This window comes from Pongo abelii, chromosome 6, assembly GCF_028885655.2.
Source record: "Pongo abelii isolate AG06213 chromosome 6, NHGRI_mPonAbe1-v2.0_pri, whole genome shotgun sequence".
Classification (NCBI taxonomy): Eukaryota; Metazoa; Chordata; class Mammalia; order Primates; family Hominidae; genus Pongo; species Pongo abelii.
In genome coordinates this window covers 37,011,329-37,032,185 of record NC_071991.2, presented here as the reverse complement: position 1 = coordinate 37,032,185, position 20,857 = coordinate 37,011,329, and the positions used below count along the sequence as shown (strand labels likewise).

General features: G+C 48.4%; 1 protein-coding gene across 14 annotated transcripts; it reads left to right on the top strand.

The window, feature by feature from the left end:
• Positions 1-516: 516 nt before the first annotated feature.
• On the top strand, positions 517-20,085 carry UPP1 (uridine phosphorylase 1). Of its 14 annotated transcripts, none has more exons than XM_054559201.2 (9): positions 517-1,548; positions 2,797-2,980; positions 7,368-7,432; positions 11,359-11,476; positions 13,508-13,666; positions 14,981-15,095; positions 18,538-18,747; positions 19,023-19,169; positions 19,884-20,085. In XM_054559201.2, exons 3-9 carry the CDS (start codon positions 7,389-7,391, stop codon positions 20,021-20,023), a joined length of 933 nt encoding a protein of 310 aa, XP_054415176.1. In that variant the 5' UTR covers positions 517-1,548; positions 2,797-2,980; positions 7,368-7,388; the 3' UTR covers positions 20,024-20,085. The 14 variants fall into 14 exon arrangements, with proteins under 14 accessions (XP_054415176.1, XP_063582050.1, XP_063582052.1 ...); XM_002817961.5 differs by lacking the exon at positions 517-1,548 and adding an exon at positions 1,852-2,042; XM_054559200.1 differs by lacking the exon at positions 517-1,548 and adding an exon at positions 1,910-2,042 and having other exon boundaries at positions 2,859-2,980.
• The last annotated feature ends 772 nt before the right edge of the window (positions 20,086-20,857 follow it).

The following is a 20,857-nucleotide window of genomic DNA, read 5'->3' as shown; positions in this document are numbered from 1 at the left end:
AACTAAAACTAAGTTGTTAATCTACCTTCAGAGAGAGAGAATAGCCAACTTCCTAACCAGGCCAGTTTCAGTCTTCAGTCTGAGGCAGGAAAATAGGGTCTGGAGGCAGGGAACATAAGGCCGATTCACACTTTAGCTATGACAGGAAATAGCCTCTGCGTAGGCCAGGTAAATGACTTTGTAACTTTGCATCATCCCTTTCATTTACATAGCGTGTGCCCCAAGCAGAGGATATTGAAACTCCCCAAAATTCTGGAATGGGGACTTTGAGCCCCTACGCTCAGGCCCGCTCCCACACTGTGGAGTGTACTTTCATTTACTTTTTTTTTTTTTGAGATGGCATGTCACTGTGTCACCAAGGCTGGAATGCAGTGGCACAATCTCAGCTCACTGCAACCTCTGCTGCCCAGGTTCAAGTGGTTCTCCTGCCTCAGCCTCCCAAGTAGCTGGAATTACAGGCACCTGCCACTGTGCCTGGCTAGGTTTTTTTTTTTTTTTTTTTATTTTTTTACTTTTAGTAGAGACGGGGTATCACCATCTTGGTCAGGCTGGTCTTGAACCCCTGACTTTGTAATCCACCCGCCTCGGCCTCCCAAAGTGCTGGGATTACAGGTGTGAGCCACTGCGCGTGGCCGTACTTTCATTTTCAATAAAACCCTTCATTCCTTCCTTGATTTGTTTGTGTGTTTCACTCTTGTCACCCAGTATGGAGTGCAATGGCGCGATCTCGGCTCACTGCATCCTCCGCTGGGTTCAAGCAATTATCCTGCCTCAGCCTGCCTAGTAGCTGGGATTACAGGCACGCGACACCACGTCCAACTAATTTTTTGTATTTTTAGTAGAGACGGGGTTTCACAATGTTGGGCAGGCTGGTCTCGAACTCCTGACCTCAGGTGACCCTTCCGCCTCGGCCTTCCAAAGTGCTGGGATTACAGGCGTGACCCACCACTCCCGGCCCAATCCCATGTTTTCTCAGGAACTGGAGTTCCCTTTAGGAAGCAAGTAACAGAGGTGCTGGGCTGCCCGGGCCGCTAGGTCGTCTTCTTTCCCAGGCTCTGTGCTCTCACCAGAGTGCGCGTTCGGGAAGCAGGGAGAGGACCAGGAAAGACGCCTGAGACGGAGAGTGAGCACCGGTCGGGGGCAGGCAGGTCTGGCCGCTGGGGGTCAGAGTGCAGCGCCGGTTTGAGGCAGTTCTGCCACTTAGCTGCGACTCTAAATGAATGAGTCACTTCCCCTCCTCGGGCGAGCTCCTGGCTTTGCCACAGCAAGCGGGAACTCCCAGGATCAGGAAGGTCCCAGAGAAACTCCCCAGGGGGGAAGCCGAGGCCGTCCAGAGAGTTCCAGGGTACACACAGTGACAGTGCCAGCTCCACATTCCCGACCACCGGGCCAGGGCTGGTTCCACGTTGTCATTTCTCTCCGCTGGTCCCAGCCGCGGGGCCACCTCCAGACAGACAGACCGGGGATCCTGCCTGGCGGCGTGACCTTGGGTTAGTCCTAGAGCCGCTTCTAGCCCGGTTTCCTCCGCCCCAGGCTAGGACCACGTGGGTAAGGAGATTTCCTCTGTAGTAGGGTCTGTTTAATGAGTAACAGAACTGGCTGCTGGTTCTTAACAATTGCCCAACTGCTCTGCAGAGGGAAGAAGCAATTGCGGGCGGAGGCTCCCGGGACCTTCGCGGGAGGGGGGAGGGGAGGGGGGTGGGGGAGGCGGGGCCAGAGGGGCAGAGGAAGGTGGGGGAGGGCGGGGCTTGTCTGCGGGATGGCCCAGGATGCGGTCAGCTGAGTTCGCCGGCCCAGGGCAGGCGGGGCCGGAGCCAAGCGGTAACCCCCGGGCAGGGCGGGGCCGCTCGCAGTCTCCCTATGAGATTCACCTCGCAAGTGGTTCCCATTGGAGTGGTCCGGCGCAGAGATCCGCTCCCCGCCGTCCCGCGAGCCTCCCGAGAGCCGTCCCTTCGTCCGGCCCTGGAGCATTGTGTTTGTCGCCGGTGTCGCAGTGCGAGGATGGCGCCGCGGGTGTAGCGGGTCTCTGCGCAGGCCGAGTGGTGAGTCGCCCGGGGCCGAGCTCCCGCCGTTCTCTCTTCCCAGGAGGCTAGCCCGTCCCCTGCCTTGGCCACGTGCCCATTTACTTGTAGGGGCGGTGACGGAGGCTCTGGTGCACCTTGGCTGTCAGCTTCAGGGAAGGAGCAGAGAGCGGCCCGGCGGGCGCGCGGCCGGGAGGTTCTGGGGCTGGTGTGTGCGGAGCGAGGTGGGCGTGGGGGGAAGCGCGCGGGCGGGATGTGCTTCCTCGGGTCCACCCGTGCCTACCTCTCCCACGTCCCGGCGACGGAGCGCGCGGGGCTCCGGGCGGGGAGCCCACCGGGCCGAGGGGCAGCAAGGGTGGAGGCAGAGCCGGCAGGGTCAGGTCCCGCAGGGCGCAGGCGGGCGCTTCTCGCAGCCCAATCCCGGGCGGGGAGTGCGGGAACCCCTAGAACTATGCTGGGAGCCCCAGATAAGAGGAAGGAGTTGGTGGCTTCAGTGACGAAGTGATGTTTTGTCCCCACCGCCTTTTAAAGGGAGAAGGGGGTAAAATTTCATTTGGAGGATGATTGTTACGCGAGCTTTCAGAGTTCAGATGGAGTCAAGTGGCCTTCGAGTCAACATTTAACAAAATGTTACCGCATAAAATATTGACATCGAGTTATCTGGCAGCTCCGCAGAGAAACTTAACAGGCATATGCGTTATATGACATAATTTGCAGGGGGAAGGGGGTTCCTTTACGATTCTTTTATATGGCAACCTGTTCTTGGACCTGGTAGGGCCCAGAGAAGCGAGGAACTCCGCAGCTCGTCGACACGTCTCGTCTCCTGTCCCAATTCAGGGCTTGGTGAGGTGACTCGCGGTCGCGGGTGACTCGCCGGCAGCCTTCCTGCCCCTGCCTGGAACGCCTGGAGCGCCTCCCACTGCAGACGTCTGTCCGCCTCCAGCCGCTCTCCTCTGACGGTCAGTTTCAAAGAAACACAGTCTGGGATCCGGAGTAGAAAGAGGCCGTTTCCCGTGAAGGCCATAGAGGCAGTTTCCAGGCGCCTGGGTGACCTGTCTCTGCACTTCCCTCTCTGATTCTCCATCCCTGTTTCCTTTCCCCACTGTCCCCTGCCTGGCCTTTCCTTGGCTCATTTTCTACCTTCCTGGGGTCTTCTGGTTAAAAAGACCATTGGTTCCATTCATTGGCTGTCACCGCGGGTCTTTAAAAAACTTTGTGACTTCCTTGAATAGAAAGAATGTCTTACTCTGGATTTCTACAAGCGCTGCTGAGCCATTCCCAGGGCAGGCCTTTGTCTCTCCCGCCTTTCAGTTTGTTTGCCCATCTGCATTTTGGCCCAAGCTTTCCCCACTTCTCAGCTGCTCTTACATTATTTCTTTTTTCAGAGGCTACCCTGACCTTCTAGTCCTCTGCATTAAACCTCATCACAGCAGACCGTTTTAATTCAGCACAGGTTTATCGAGCACAAATTATATTCTTGGTTCCAATACTTTTAGCACTGGTGGGCCATTCATGTTTCATTTAAGAAGGATAAATTAGTGTTTCTTTACATGGGCTTTTTGTCAAAGTGGAATTTTGTTGACTTTACTGATCTTAAAATTAATGCAAACTTATTGTAAAAACAAACAAACAAAAAAACCCAAAAACCAAAAATCAAATATATAACAGAAAATGAAACTTCTAGGTTTTCCTCTTCCCTAAAGATAAACAACAAACATTCTTCTTCCATCTCCTCTCTCTCACACACATTTGCTTTTGAAATATGTTCATTCAAAAAAGTATTTTAAATGTTTACAAGCTAAGCTTTTATGCAAGTAACTTACCAATCTGAGTTTAACGGGTTAAAACTAAAAAAAAAATCAAAAACATCTTCAGTTTTTTTTTTTTTTTTAAGTAAGATGGATCTGGCTGGTAATAGGTAGGGAGCCCCAGGTGATCACCAAAAAGGCTCTTCCTTGGGGAGCCAAATCCTAAGCCAGGTTTAGGATTTCCCTGGGAGGTAGAATTTGTAGCCCAGGTGAAACCAGCAAAACTCTCCTGTTATGTGGGGAGGGGAGCGAAGAGCATGGCTTTCTAGAGAGGTGAGAGAAGACTTGTTGAGAGACTGAATTTCATTTCCTTACAGAAGTTGCAGAACATTGTGGTACAATGTTAGGAGAAAGGTTTTCTAAAATCAGCGCAGTCTGACATCTTCCTCAACACCAGGGTCTTTTCCACTGGAGCACTGCAGACATCTGCAACTTTCTCTGCCTACATGGGTGTGGTTAAATAGAGCCTCCCTGAGTGCAGGGCTGAAAAGTGGAGAGAAGTTAGTTCTTGGGACACTCACACCCAGGAGGGGGGATCCTGCAGGTACTAAGATTGCAAAGGGAAAGAGAGAGTGAGGCTGGTCCTGGAGCCCATTAGGAAGGAGCCAGCGGAAGGCAGTGACTGGACAAGGGAACTGATTTCTCTGCTGATGTGGCCTTGGTTTCTCTGGTTCAGAGTAAAGAAAAGCAACCAAACCTAGAGAGAAACATCCTTACTCTACAAGGCCAGACGGGAAGTTCTGTCTTTGGCTTGGTTTCCTTTTCTACAAATGGGGTTGGATTCTCTCTGGAGAGCTTTCCGGGGGCCACTCAGCAGTCTCTGATTCAGTGGGATGTTCTCAGCTGCTGGCCCAAGGGAGCTCACCTCTTAGCTCTTCCCCTGCCCAGTTCACTTGGGGGGCTATTCCCTCCCATTAGCTCCCTACCTCTAAAGACAAAAATAGCAGCCTGGAGGGGGCAGAGTTTTAGGGGAGGTTGTAAGAGGGCACATTCTTCAGAGGAGCCACTCTTATGGGGGAATGTTCCTGCCCGACAGAAACTGGCCCTGGGGATCAGGACTCTGCCTGACCCTAAACCCTCCTTCCCTCAGTCGGTAGGTCTGCTTAATGGATCCTGAAGAAGGCCTGAAATCATGACCAGATGCCAACGCCCCAGGATCCTCCTGTAGTGCCTTTTGATGAGAAGCACTGCCCTGGCTTCTCTCTCCTGCTTCCACACATGTAGGGAGAGGTAGCTCTGCCTATTCATGAAGCTTCATCCCTACACTGTCCTTCATTTGGCCCCTGGTGAACTGGGGGCCAAGGTGTGATACCTCTTTTAAAACTCATTCCCTTCACACTGGTGTTGTGACTCATGCCTATAATTCCAGCTACTCGGAGGCTGAGGTGGAAGGATCACTTGAGCCCAGTAATTTGAGGCGACAGTGAGCTGTGATCGCACCACTTCACTCCAGCCTGGGTAACAGAGTGAGACCCCGTTTCTTTTTTTTTTTTTTTTTTGAGACAGAGTCTTGCTCTTTCACCCAGGCTGGAGTGCAGTGGCATGATCTCAACTCACTGCAACCTTCATCTCCTGGGTTCCAGCGATTCTCCAGCCTCAGCCTCCTGATTAGCTGGGATTCCAGGCATGCGCCACCACATCCAGCTACTTTTTTGCATTTTTAGTAGAGATGGAGTTTCACCATGTTGGCCAGGCTGGTCTTGAACTCCTGACCTCAAGTGATCTGGCCTCCTTGGCCTCCCAAAGTACTGAGATTAGGGGCGTGGGCCACTGTGCATGGCCCCCTGTTTCTAAAAAATGAAAAATAAAGTGTTGAATTAAAAAAAAAAGTCAACAACACCACACCTTATTCCCCTTCTTAGCTCTCCTTAGCTGGACTGCAGTAGGCTGAGATTTCCAAAGAAGTGTTGTGTAAATGCTAAGGGAGAATGAAAGCCTGGTGGAGAGATTTAAGGCAGCAACTGGAGGGAACATTTTTCTCCACACCCAACAACTGTAGTTTTCCCTGGCATTCAAAATTTGATGGAAATGATCACTATATTATGGTAATAATAAATCCCATTCTCCAAAAAAGGGACCTTTTGGGTTTTAGCTTGGTGACAAGAGACTGCTGAGTTATGAAGGTGAGAACCGTGTGGAAACAACTGGCTTGACCTCAGGAAAGCAGCTCCACTTCACAGACTCCTACTGATGTCTTTATGAGCCTTGGATCATCCCATAGACACAGTGCTTCACTCTCCTCCTCTCAGCATGAATCCTGCCCACTCTACAAGGCTTTCCAGGGAGTTGGGGCCTGGCCATTACAGGGCATTCGGGGATTTGTTGCTTTATTAACTGAGTTCAAAACGTGAGTCTCACCCTCCTTCAAAGAGCTCTGGCAAAACCCTGCCCTTCTCCACACAGAGAAGTGGTCTTGGGGGTTTCTGACTACTGACCCCTAGTAGAATAACTGCAGGTTCGCCACGTTTTCCTTCATGGGGCTTTGCAGTGGAGGCGGGGCCGTGGGCTGACTCAGGTCAGCCTCAGTCCGTCTCCCTCCTATGGTGGTCCCCTGTCCCCGCTGCTCCCCCTGGAGCTGATACCTTTTCCCCATCTTTGACCCAATTCTTCCCGGGGAGAAGAGCATCTGAGATTCTAGAAAAGTGAGGCAGAGGCCGGGCGCGGTGGCTCACACCTGTAATCCCAGCACTTTGGGAGGCCGAGGCGGGTGGATCACCTGAGGTCAGCAGTTCGAGAACAGCCTGGCCAACATGGTGAAACCCCGTTTCTATTAAAAATACAAAAATTAGCTGAACGTGGTGGCGTGTGTCTGTAGTCTCAGCTACTCGGGAGGCTGAGGCAGAAGAATTGCTTGAACCTGGGAGGCGGAGGTTGCAGTGAGCTGAGATGGCACCACTGCACTCCAGCCTGGGTGACAGAGTGAGACTCCGTCTCTATTAAAAAAAGAAAAGGGAGGCAGAGAGGTGTGGTGTGTTGGGTCAGTGAGTCTTGACTTGCTGGGCTGGGAAACTGGAAATAAGGGACAGGTTCTTGTTTTGTTTTGTTTTGTTTTTTGAGACGGAGTGTCACTCTGCAACCTCTGCCTCCCAGGTTCAAGCGACTGTCCTCCCTTAGCCTCCTGAGAGTAGCTGGGATTACAGGCGCCTGCCACCACACCTGGCTAATTTTTGTATTTTTAGAAGAGATGGTGTTTCACTGTATTGGACAGGCTGATCTTGAACTCATGATCTCCACCTGCCTTGGCCTCCCAAAGTGCTGGGTTTACAGGCATAAAGGGGACAGGTTCTCTGGAGGTGTGAGGTGCCTGTCCACTTAGGCTTTTGGCACATTTTCAGCACCTCCTCTCTGAAACTAGCAATGCTATAAACACACATACACACTCTCCTCTCTCTCTATTTCTCACACAATTCACACACTTACATCAGGTGTGTAAGGAATTCCACTTCATTGCACTGACTTTCTACATACTAGTGGGGCTCTGCGCGACCTTGGTTTCTACTGAGTGGATTCACTCCATTCTGTGATTTTTTTTCCTTAGGGTCCTGCCTCAGTTGACGGAATGGCGGCCACAGGAGCCAATGCAGAGAAACCTGAAAGTCACAAGTAAGGCTCCATTTCATTCCAGGTTGGGTTGGGTGGGGTTGGGTTTTTATAGAGCATATGTTGTGCCACACATTTTTCTAAGGACTTGACATATATTAACACATTTGATGCTTGTGAAAGAGACTGAAGCCTGGAGGGATTAATGACTCAGGAGGTTCGTAAATTAGATGGTTAAAGACCTCCGGGGTCGGGCGCTGGAGCCTCAGCTCTTGATTCTTAGGACATGTTGAACTAATAGTATTCCTGGTATTTTCAGTCATTGACAGCCAAAATGCCTTGTCCCCAGTTTCTGGAGCTCCCCTCCTTCCTCCTCCTGCCATGGCTTGAGGTTGAGGCCCAGTAGGAGGCTGGTGGGGGTGGAGGGGAGTGGTGGAAATGAAGGCTGGAGAAAACAGGGCCGGCACACCAAGTGCCAGGCAACTCAGTGAGGGCTTCCTCCCCTTTCCTCTCTTCAGTAATTATTTTACCCTCCCTTGTTTTATCGTCAGCTATTTGCTAATCATGTTCCACTTGCTGAAAGGCAGTCAGGTGTAGAGCTCAGGAGTACAGTCTCTTAGGAAGGATGTGACATTGGACTTTGAATGGGGTTACTGATGATACTTAGTTTATACTGAGAGTATTAAATGAATTGATATGTGCTAGCTATTAATAATTTCATTTCTACCCCAAGTCGAAAGCCTTCCATGAGTGGAACTGGATCTTACTCATCTTTATGTTCAGTACACCCAGCACAGGATGCTTGGCTGGTGCGAGATTCAGCCAGCATTTTCTGGAGCCCTCCCACTTCCCCTTCCCCAGTACCTCAGGCCCCCGTGTCTCACCCATCTCAATCTCTTCTTGTCTCCACATGTGCTGGTCCTAAGCTATTTGGGCAAGTTTATATAAAGGTTGATACTACTTTCTCTTCCCTGCTGATAAACTCCTGGAATCAGAAGCCAGTTTTCATTTCTTTCTTTTTTTTCCTTTTTTTCTTTTATTGAGACAGGGTTTCTCCCTGTTACCCAGGCTGGAGTGCCAAGGTGTGATCTCAGCTCACTGCAACCTCCGCCTCCTGGGCTCAAGTGATCCTCTCACCTCAGCCTCCTGAGTAGCTGGGACTACAGGCATGCACCACCACACCTGGCTAATTTTTGTATTTTTCATAGAGACAGGGTTTCACTATGTTGTCCAAGCTGATCTCAAACTCCTGGGCTCAAGTGATCTACCCGCCTCAGCCTCCCAAACTGCTGGGATTAAAGGCATGAGCCACCGCACCCAGACAGTTTTCATTTCTTTCATTTCATATATTTCTTTTACATAGTAGATGCTCAATGAATATTTACTAGATGAATAAAGTGATAGAATAAAGCAGAATAAAGTCACTTGAAATTATGTGTAGACTAGAGAAATATTTTTTTCCAAGTAGTATGTCTGACTTGTTATTTTAAAATCCTTCAAAAAATAAATTGGGGCATCTACTGGTTCATTATGGTACATGTTAAATTTACTTTTTAAATTTTACTTTATTTTTTATTTTTAGACAGTCTAACTCTGTTACCTAGGCTGGAGTGCAGTGGTGTGATCAGGGCTCACTGCAGCCTCAACCTCCTGGGCTCAGGTGATCCTCCCACATCAGCCTCTCAGGGAGGTGGGACTACAGGTGCATGCCACCATGCCTGGCTAATTTTTGCATTTTCTGTAGAGTCAGGGTTTCACCATGTTGCCCTGGCTGGTCTTGAACTCCTGGGCTCAAGTGATCCGCCCGCGTTGGCCTCCTAAAGTACTGGGATTACAGGAGCGAGCCACTGCACCTGGCCAAATTTTCATGTTTTAAAATCATTGCCTGTCTTCACGGTTACACCCTATTTCCTTCTTCTTCATTTCTCAGAATCAAGGAGAAAAGACAAGTATTTTATTTTGAAATATGTGACAAAGTTGTCTTAATCACATCCTGTTTTGTTATTTTGAAGCATGACTCTTAGCCCTTCTATGTTGTACTCTGTGTATTTGTAACATCCTGAAGGAGGAGAATGGAAATGTTACTTACGTGAAAAATAGTTGTCACTGAAGGATCCTAAAATACTGTGGGGTGTGCAGATCATCAGAATTTCAGATTGGCCTAGAGATCAAAAAGGCTTTCTGAGAAAAGTTCAAGGATGGTCCCTACCACACGTGATTCTAGATTTGGTCCCTTGAAAAATGGCCTTGCCCCACATCCCAGAGTAGAATGAACCCTGATTCTGGAGACCCCCCCCCATAGCTTGTCAGGAAGAGGTGGGCTTAGGGGCAGGCGGGTGTGGCTCTGTACTTCAGGCAGACTGCTATGCCTTCCTGAGCAGGGTTTTCAGCAGATTCACTAGTGTAGTCAGCACAGTCCCTGCCTGCCCATACAGGAGACAGTCACCTAGCCCCCTGTCCCCTTATACAAAGATCTCCCTGTCTCTGTGTATAACCCTTTGTACTTATGTTTTCTGTGTCAGCCTTTCTGAAATGTTCAGGTGTGAGCTCACCTGGGCCCCACTCTAGGGGAATTGACGGGAAGGAACATTTGACAGGCATGAAAGGAGGAAGCAGTCAGGTATAGGCCATCAGTGTGTTTGGAGCCTGGGTGTCTGCTGTTGATGAGTGCCAGCTAGAAATAGGGATTTGATAGATAAAATAAATATAAAACAGGCTGGGACCATCTCAACCTTATTTTTCTTGTCTGTGGTGTGTTACGTGGGATTCAGAGACACATAAGATGTGGTCATGGCCTCCAGAAATTTTTGTTGCTGGAGATAAAGTTATTACATTAATTATGTATATCAGTATTAAAATATAGATAAGGTGTAACAAGCATCGTGTAGGGAGAGAATGGACAATGTCTGTGAAGGGGGTGCATCCCTTATTTAACAGTTATTTCCAAATCCGTGGCAGCTGAGACCCTGCCTTTCTTGTACCTTTTTCTTTTCTCATGAGTTGGATTGAGGAGGAGACATGACCAGGGGGTTCAGGGCAGAAAGTCAGACTCAGAAGGAAGAAAAAGAAGTCCCCAATTGCTCTGACATCAGCGTCCCATGTCTGCCTCTGTTTCCTGTAAGCGAGCCCACCCATCTCTAGGACTCAGAAGGCATACATTGTTGAAGGAGCTATGTTTGAGGCTGGCTCTAAGGGACTTTGACAGGCTTGAGGGACTCATCTAGACCTGGGGCATTTGTTTTGTAAGGAAGGTTTTATTGGAACACAGCCGCACTCACTCATTTGTGTGCTGTCTGTAGTTGCTTTCACATGCCTACCGTGGACTTGAGAAGTAGCGGAAATCATGCAGCCTGCAAAACCACATGTATTTATTATCTGGCCTTTCATGAAGAAAAGTTTGCTGATGCTTGCTCTAGACCAGCATGCGCCACGAGCACATTTTCTAGCAGATAAACAGATGTCTTATCTTGTCACTCCTATTGGATATTGTGCTGGAGAAGTGGTAGCTAGTGTAACAAAAACAAAAACAAATTGAAGGTATGCAGATTGGAAAGGTTATCTCTGGGAGGTAGGATTAGAGGTTGTTTTTCCTTCTATTTCTGTTCATGTTTTCTATGGTAAACGTAGTAGTTTTAAAATAAATTCAAGTTTATACATTGAATGAACTCGATTAGAGGAGCAACTGGCTATACTCCCTACTCCTTGTATGGGTAGATCGAACATTTCCCTCTGCGTACTTTTGTGTGCTCTTCTGATTTCATCCCTATTGCCCTCCAAACAGAGCCATGGGAGCAACAGGGGTTAAGAGGGGGAAGAACAAGGGGAGGCAAGTGGGGACCTTGGCAATGTTGGGGTTGTCTTATCTCTGGGATCTGGCGCTGTCTTTCTCCCACCATGAGCCTCGTGTCTGACATAGGGCACTTCTGTGATAACGCCGGCTATCGGGCACTGATGTTCTATAAGCCTTCCACTTTCTTGTTTTTTAACAGTGATTGCCCCGTCAGACTTTTAAATCCAAACATAGCAAAAATGAAAGAAGATATCCTCTATCATTTCAATCTCACCACTAGCAGACACAATTTCCCAGCCTTGTTTGGAGATGTGAAGGTAAGAGGCCAGGCGTTGACACCTTGGAATTTGTCTGAAGATCAGCCTCCCCCTATATTATGCAGGTAGACCAACCCACAAATGCTTGAGAGGCCACAGCTGACAGGTTTATGAAGACATAATGTTTATCAAGTTTTTGCAAATTTTTAACTTTCAAGTATGTGAACTAGCAAGTAAAACTATACTAAGTAGTGCCAAATTGTTCCCTAATTCATCTTTTGCAAATTTAGTGCAGTCATGCATTGCCTAATGCTGGAAATACGGTCCGAGAAATGCAGCCTTAGGTATTTCATCATTGTGTGGACAACATAGAGCGTAACCACACAAACCTAGGTGGTAGAGCCTACTGCTTGCCTGGGCCATATGCCTCTAGGCTACAAACCTCTATAGCATGTGAGTGTCCTGAATACTGTAGGCAGTTGTAACACAGTGATAAGCATTTGTGTATCTATACATATCTAAACATAGAAAAACTACAGTAAAATCATGATATTATATAATTTTCTGGGACCACTGTTGTGTATATGTGATTCCTTGCTTACCAAAACATCGTTACATGGGGCATGACTATGTATTTGAAACTATATGTAAAATAAACTTCCTAATGCTTCATTGAGAGAAGAGAAAGATGTAAAAATTTCCTAGGGAAGCAAAGGGTAGTAAATAAAGGTCATTGTATCTTGTTTGTAATATAAGATACATATTGATATTCTGTTTAGTTAATTGCCTTTAATGTCTTATTTTGCTTCATGCAGCTTCCAGTTAATTTTTTCTACAAAGTCTTAAGTCCCTTAGTTCTGATTTATCTTAACATAGGACTTTGAAATGTCTAATGGATAAAGATGAACTGACATATAGAATTAAAAATCAAAATATGCCAGGACGCTAGAATCCAGTGCTGCTACATGGGATCATAATTAAACAATAGTGTTATGTCTTATCAATCATCCTGTTCTTTGATAGTGTTGGTTTCAAACTGTGGACAACTTTCCATGTGCTTTTAATTCATTAAAATTTCATTCATCCTACTAAGTTAATCCATAGTGATTTTTATTCCAGGCTGTAGAATTTTCTGTTTTATGTTTAGAGAATAATTAATAATTCTTTTCTTTTATCTTCAAACTCTTTTTTTAAATTTTTTGAGCTGGAGTCTCACTGCCCAGGCTGGAGTACAGTGGTGTGATCTCAGCTCACTGCAACCTCCCCCTCCCGGGTTCAAGCGATTCTCCTGCCTCAGCCTCCTGAGTAGTTGGGATTGTAGGCTCCTGCCACCATGCCTAGCTAATTTTTGTATTTTTTAGTAGAGATGGGGTTTTACCATGTTGGGCAGGCTGGTCTGGAACTCCTGACCTCAGGTGATCTGCCTGCCCACTCCCAAAGTGCTGGGATTACAGGCGTGAGCCACTGTGCCCAGCCAACTTCAAACTCTTTAAAAACTTACTCACTTAAAAATTTTTTTTTTTTTTCAAAACCAACATTTTCTTACAGGATGTTCTGCAAATTAAAGTTTTTACTTCTCTGAGAGAGACCCACCCAGAATAGCTATCACTACCTGAGCCTCCTCTAGGCTTCGGCTGGCTCTTCTCAAGCATTGGCTATTTGGCACTCAAGTAACCAGGCGAGAGAGCGATCAGTAGCCCATTTTGTGGGGCCCTGGTAACACAGAGGGACAGTGAGGAGTTGCTCCCTCTGTTTCAAACCCAGGCTGTCTCTACAAGCCGCCTTCTACATGACGGAGGGAGGCCGAGGATGCACAGGAATTACCTCCTCAGAGAGAGCAACGGTCTGGATTCCTGCGTTTGTGGAGCTGACTGCCTTATGATGCTTGGCCACCCACCCTGAGCACTCACCAGGGGGCCTTGTTAAAGCAGATTACTGGGCCCCTTAGATTCAGCAGGTCCTGGTGAGGCCAGTGAACTTACATTTTTAGCAAGTTCGTTGGTAATACTGATGTTGCTGGTCTAGGGGCCCCACTTGAGGACCTCTGCTATAGACAGTGCACTAATGGGGGTCTCTCTTCTCTGGCTGCAGTTTGTGTGTGTTGGTGGAAGCCCCTCCCGGATGAAAGCCTTCATCAGGTGTGTTGGTGCAGAGCTGGGCCTTGACTGCCCAGGTAGAGACTATCCCAACATCTGTGCGGGAACTGACCGCTATGCCATGTATAAAGTAGGACCGGTGCTGTCTGTCAGTGTGAGTACCTGCCTTCCCTCGTGCTCATTCTCTAGGCTTTGCAACCCCCTGTGTCCCACCCCTCTGCACACACAGACAGCTGGTCCCCTAACACCTGTTTACTGTAAATGGCTGGGAGCAGGGTGAGCCCACAGTAGCTGGGATTCAGAGATTATTGAACCCAGGCTATCGTCCTTGACGCTCAGTCTCCAGGGGCGACTAAGTACACAAATGCATATACACCGCTGTCTGTCTACACAGTGTGAGGGTGGCAGGTGCAGGGAGTTAGGGTGCTTGGGGTATAGAGGAGGGACAGTAGGGGGTGCCCTGCCTGGAGCAGGATGGAAGGAGAGCCTCAAAGTACCAGGCCTCTAATCCCCTCTGCCATCTCACAGTGAGTTACTTCAAAACACATTTTGATTTAGCAATGAGCATGGTGAACACAGAAATCTCTAGATTCTACCATAGAATTCTTTTCATTTTTCAGTTTTGATTTTGTCAGGAGCAATATAAATGAACAGCTGCAGAGTAAGGAAAGGGAACCCCTTTTGTTGAGATGTGCACCCCTACCTGTCCAGTCAGCTGATGACTCTAGCTATGTCAACCAACTAGAACACATCGGGGAGCCAAGACATTATTCAGTTACTGATAATTTGTGCAAGGCTTTCCTATGTGTAAGGCTCCGTGACCGATTCTAGCAGGGATGCCTCCACTGTATGGCTCTGCCACAGGAACAGCCCCTGGAAAGTGCTGAGTCCATCCAGGGAGAGGCATCATGGAAGTTGTGACAGTAGCGGGGGTGCTCTGAAGAGGAGAGCAGGAGAAGGAGGTATGCAGAGACCCCAAAGAGAGGAAAAGGCACAGGCAGACAAGATCAGCAAGGCATCCTCTGTCCAGTGGGCTGAGGAACCAGCTGATTACTTAGTTTGTCTGAAGCAGAGGGTGTAGGGAGAAAAGAGAAAGGAGATAAAACTTTAACCTGTGGTGGGGTGTTGGAGAATAGGGTGGGTATTTATGCAGGGCTTCAAATGCTAGAAGGAGCTGTTTGTTACCTGGCAATAGCAGACTGCTGCTTCCCTGCTGAGCCCCTGGGTCCTCAGCTGTTACCTATTTGACAAATTGTGTCGATCAAATGGGATTTTGTCTTTGACAGCTTTGCATACACTTTAAAGTTTCCCAAAGTGTTACTACTTCTTAAATTTATATTTAAAAAGTTTATCTTTCATCACTATGTCAATGGGCATGTTAGATTGAATTACATCACATGAAACATCAACCACAACATTGACAAAGTCACAACCTTGGCTTAACACGGGTGTTTCTCCCTGGTTCCAGCACGGTATGGGCATTCCTTCTATCTCAATCATGTTGCATGAGCTCATAAAGCTGCTGTACTATGCCCGGTGCTCCAACGTCACTATCATCCGCATTGGCACTTCTGGTGGGATAGGTAAGGTCTGCAGAGGGGCCTCTTGCCCTATGAATGGATGAGGGACTGGGGCATGCCGAGGCAGCTTCTACATGGTGTGGGATTAGAGACGAAGAGTTCCTTTCTTGGCTTTGTTCAAGGGAAGCTTGTTAACAGGAGGTGTGAAAAGAAGCTTGTTTTGTTGTTTTTGTCCAACCTGTTCTCCCAACCCGCACCCTAGAGCTAGGCAGCAGAAGGGCACCACACCATGCATATGGGGGAAACTCATCCTTTTGTGGTTACACAATTTGTGCCTTCTTGTCTGCTTGATTCTCTCTTATTCTTTCTAATCCCCCTTCTTCTTCATTCTCTTCTTTCCTTTGCTTACTTTTCCTCCTCCCTAATCCTGCAGGGATTTGAAGCACCTTATGAGAAAAGCCACAGGAAAATCAAAGGGGGGAAGAGAGAGGCGCAGTGTGAAACTCAGATAAGTGTCCTTAAATTAGCTTAAAATATCCCTGTCCTCAACAGGGACATTTTTTTTTGTGTTTAAAAAACAAAGATGGTTGGCCGGGCGTGGTGGCTCACACCTGTAATCCCAGCACGTTGGGAGGCCGAGGCGGGTGGATCACGAGATCATCCTGGCCAACATGGTGAAACCCCGTCTCTACTAAAATACAAAAGATTAGCTGGGCGTGGTAGTGTGCGTCTGTAGTCCCAGCTGCTCTGGAGGCTGAGGCAGGAGAATCGCTTGAACCCGGGAGGCGGAGGTTGCAGTGAGCCAAGATCGCGCCACTGCGCTCCAGCCTGGCAACAGAGCGAGACTCCATCTCAACAACAACAACAACAACAAGCAAACAAACAGAAACCCCCACAAACATGGCAAAGAAAGAATGAGATTTAATGAGAAAGCAAAAGCTAACAAATTGTTGAATTGTAAGCCAAAGTCTGTTAGGCAGGTTTGTTTTAAATACGTGGTCTTGCTCTCTGGGGTTCCAACTCTGTGCCATTCTTTCTGCTAAAAACTGGGTTCTAGTGATTCCTGCCCCCACCGAGGTGTTCAGAGCTCAGGGAAGAAGCCTGCATGTGCCCCAGAAAAAGTTGAGCTTTGACGCTGCCGGCCAGGCCCGTGTATACTTGTTCCGGGCTGTGTAGGGCCTGGACTATCTACGATTTATAGCAATTCTAGAATTTAAGTGTCCTGATCTTGAAAGGGGTCTTGCTTTAGACCCAAATCTTTTGAATATGTTATCTTGTCTCTTTTATTTTTGTTATATAGAGAGATTGATGCATAAACTCTGTGTTTGTATGACCGCAATTCCAAGTTTAGCGAAATTGTCCGTAGGACAACACACCAACGGCCATGAGCTGTCTCGGTCCTGCAGGCTTAGTCTCCACTGCTGCCCACCTGACACTCACAGCTGTGCATAGCATGCTGGCCTCTGCCAGGAACTCTAGTGAATGGTTCTTGAGTTCTTGCTCTGGAGTGATTTTTAAAACAATGATCAGATAATTCTGGAGGGAGTAGTATAGATTTTGAATTTTCCTCAATTGCTCTATAAAAATGGAAAGAGCAACTAGGGAGCAAAACCAAAAACCCCTGGACACAGTTGATAATAAAAGGTGATGCGCTATCCTCACAAACCCCAAAGTATGAATGGATGGAGACAAAAAGCCTCAGGATCTGGTTGTGTTGGCAGCTGCTCGGGGGAAGCTCAAGGCGATGGACAGACCTGAAAACAAGAGTCCCAGGCACTCCTAGGAAGGTGCAGGGGGACATGGTGAAGATGGCAGCTGACACTGGAGGGGGCCTGTGCATCCCAATGTGAGTGATGCTGGAATTCCAAGGGGCTGGAACACTCCAGGCCCTGTGGGTTCACCAAGGCATCAGCCAAGCTCTCCTCTAGCTCCAGCCCCAGTGCTGGGAGAAGCTGCTGCAAGGAGACTCTGAATTGCCCAGAACAGCCGCAGGAGTTGCAATGGAAAGAGGAGTTCAGATACATGTGGGGAGCAAAGCAAAGGTCTTTGCAATCGGCCTTGTTTTTTAATGTTTCATGAAAACAACTGACTTGGGAGCTCTGGAAAAGATCTGACTTCTTGTTCCCTCCCACATGTTTAGGAAAACCAATTTTGCATTAAAATAAGTATCAGAAATGGATCATAGTTATCTTAGTCCCTGCAGGTTGATAGACAAGATGCCATTGACTGGGTGGCTTATAAACAATAGGAATTTATCTCATAGTCTGGAGGCTGTGAAGTCCAAGCTCAAGGAGTCAGCAAACTTGGTGTCTGGTGAGGGCTAACTTTCGGATTCATAGAGCTCTGTTTTCTCCCTGTGTCCTCACATGGCAGAAGGGGCAGGCAGCTCTCCGGGGTCCCTTTTATAAGGGCACTAATCCCACTCATGCAGGCTCCACCCTCATGACCTAATCACCTCCCAACGGCCCTGCTGCCTAAAACCATCACCTTTGGGGTTAGGATTTCAAAATCGCCTATGAATTTTGAGAGGGAAAGCAGCATTCAGTCCAGGTCCGTAACAATGGTCAAATCCCATCTAAAATTATTATAACACAAAGAATAAGGAGCAGAGTAATGTCCCCACAAACAGGAAACTACTCCAGGAAGGCACGCCCAGAACATAGAAACTGGACCCTAATAATGCATCAATCTGAGAGGAAGGCCAGGTAGATCAGGAGTTGGTCATAGCTCACCTGGGTTTAGGGTGTGGGTCTTCATTATACTGTTCTAGTCTGCCTTTTGCTGGTTTACTTTTCAAGTATTTGCCTGAAATCTTAATATTAACAAGGTATGAAACAGGGATCAATGAAACACATCATGGTATATGGTTCAGTGACAGATGACAGTGGGAAATCGCAGTGAATGGAAGCAAGAAATATGGGACAAAGTACTTGAAGGTTCCTGGCCATTTTTATTTTATTCTTTTTTTTTTTGAAATGGAGTTTGCTCTTTTTGCCCATGCTGGAGTGCAGTGGCGTGATCTTGGCTCACTGCAACCTCCGCCTCCTGGGTTCAAGTGATTCTCCCACCTCAGCCTCCCAAGTAGCTGGGATTACAGACACCCGGCACAATGCCTGGCTAATTTTTGTATTTTTAGTAGAGATGGAGGTCTCACCATGTTGGCCAGGCTGGTCTTGAACTCCTGACCTCAGGTGATCTGCTCATCTTGGCCTCCCAAAGTGCTTGGGATTACAGGTGTGGGCCACTGCACCCAGCCCTCTATTTTGTTTTTTGTGCCTTTCTCTTCCATAGTGTCCATAATGATCATGCATTAATTACTTTCATAGCTTGAATGGGAAAATGGGTCACTGTGTATTTGAGAACAGTACTGGATGCTTCGTGTTTGGATGTGTGGGTGGATCTGCTTCTTTCTTCTATATGCTCTGCTGTGTGCTCCCTGACTGCCCTGCTTTTATTTTACTTCGTTTTACACCCTGCATATCTCGATGTCTGCTTTTTTCCTCAGGTCTGGAGCCCGGCACTGTGGTCATAACAGAGCAGGCAGTGGATACCTGCTTCAAGGCAGAGTTTGAGCAGATTGTCCTGGGGAAGCGGGTCATCCGGAAAACGGACCTTAACAAGAAGCTGGTGCAGGAGCTGTTGCTGTGTTCTGCAGAGCTGAGCGAGTTCACCACAGTGGTGGGGAACACCATGTGCACCTTGGACTTCTATGAAGGTGAGGCAGCGGATACCAGGAGGCATCTTTCAGCCAGGGAACCCTGGTCCGTCCCCTGAGCCTGCCTTCTCACTGTGGGCTGGCGTTTCCACTTGCCAGGCTGCTGTCTCAGTTGCACTTCTCCCAGAGTGGTTGTAATGACCAGTTTGAGTGGACGTAGGCAGGACCTGGCTGGGTCTTGCTTGTCCCTGTGTCCTTCTGGGCATCAGTGGCGCTGATGTGTTGTAGGAGCTTCTTACATGCATGTGGTTCTCATGTCTCCATGTGTGCCTCAGGGCAAGGCCGTCTGGATGGGGCTCTCTGCTCCTACACGGAGAAGGACAAGCAGGCGTATCTGGAGGCAGCCTATGCAGCCGGCGTCCGCAACATTGAGATGGAGTCCTCGGTGTTTGCTGCCATGTGCAGCGCCTGCGGCCTCCAAGGTAGGCGGCACTTGATGGGCCTTGGCATCCCCTCCTCCCTTCACTTCTGCTTTCCTGGAGCCCCTCACTGGGGCCCCTCCTCCTGGGGCACCCTGATACCCATTTCTGGCTTCTGTCTCCCCCGCCCCCAAGTCACTTTCTGACATATGTGTTGTCCCCACAATGCTGTGTTCAATGTCTTTTGATTGTCACATGACAAAATGCAGGATTCTCAGTGACCTTGTATAGGAAAAATGACAAAAAAGGTTTTGCTGCCCCATGAGGCTGCCACCAGGTCTATAAAAAACTCGGCTTTCAAAGCGCTTTGGCTTTCTGAATTGTGGTTCATCTACCCTCAAGGTACTAGCCACCCTTGAAGGCCAACTCACAGCTCTGCAGAATTCCCTCATCACCTCGGCCAAAATGTGCCTTTCAAGGTGGTGCTTGCAGCCCTGAGCTGCTCCTGGAATGGTGAATTCCTTTTGGAAGCAAAGGCATGAGAATAAGGGAGGGACAGGGCAGGGTGGCGTCAGAGAGGGAGGAGCCTTCTGAGCCCCTGGACCAGCGCCTTTCCCTCCCGCACTCCATCCTCCGGCCTCACCTGACTGCACGGGCAGCCTGGTTTCCTGAGGAGGCAGAGAGGCTGCTCCTCAGAGCTCGTAGGTTCTTCATTCCATCCCTGTGAAATGTTAGACCCCCGGCACCTTGCCTTGGTGTGGTCTTTGTCTTTTGCAGCGGCCGTGGTGTGTGTCACCCTCCTGAACCGCCTGGAAGGGGACCAGATCAGCAGCCCTCGCAATGTGCTCAGTGAGTACCAGCAGAGGCCGCAGCGGCTGGTGAGCTACTTCATCAAGAAGAAACTGAGCAAGGCCTGAGCGCTGCCCTGCACCTCCGCAGACCTGCTGTGATGACTTGCCATTAAAAGCATTGTCCAAAATCCCCTGTTGTGTGGACTTTGAGCACACTTTACACAAGAATCTAGAAAATCAGATCGCGATTAAGAGACAGAGAATCTTGGATTAACCGCATGGGAGATGTTCTTCCTTTTGAAGTTTCATTGGAGCATTTTCAGTGATGTTAGCCTGATTTGGGGTTTCTTCAAGAACATTCTACCAAATTTTTGTACTATTTCTAGGGAAATTTTTCAGACTTTAAAATTCTAATGGTAGTCAGATTTCATGTCACTAAACAAGAAATCTGACAATAGTGCCAGGAAAGTAATTTCCTGATACATTAAAAAAATTCCATGCACCACTTGCAATGAGAGATGACTGAAAACCAGTGAAGCAGACAGCAGGGGTGTTTGGGAAATTATGCATACCTAAACAGGCATATATACACAGTTTCCAAATTATAGTCACACATTCCCAAAACCATCCACACCAGCTTAATCACACGACAGTAATCCTCCCACCCATTGTCCGCACTGCTAGTATCTTGATCCAAGTACCTAGGGATGGGAAACGGGACACCTGGGCTCAAGACAGCTTGTCCTGTTGTTTTTGTCCATGGCTTGTCAGCCTTGCAGTCATTCCTGGCCTCACACTGACATTCCCAGACTCCGTGTCTCTTAGCTTCCTTCTGGGTTGCACCTTATAGTGGAGGGGAGAATCCAGGGTGGCCCCTCTGTCTGTCTCGGGTGAGTCTGGCAGCAGCTACTTCTTGGGCAGGCCTAGGTCCCCAGCTCAGGGGCAGTTGGGTCTTGGGTC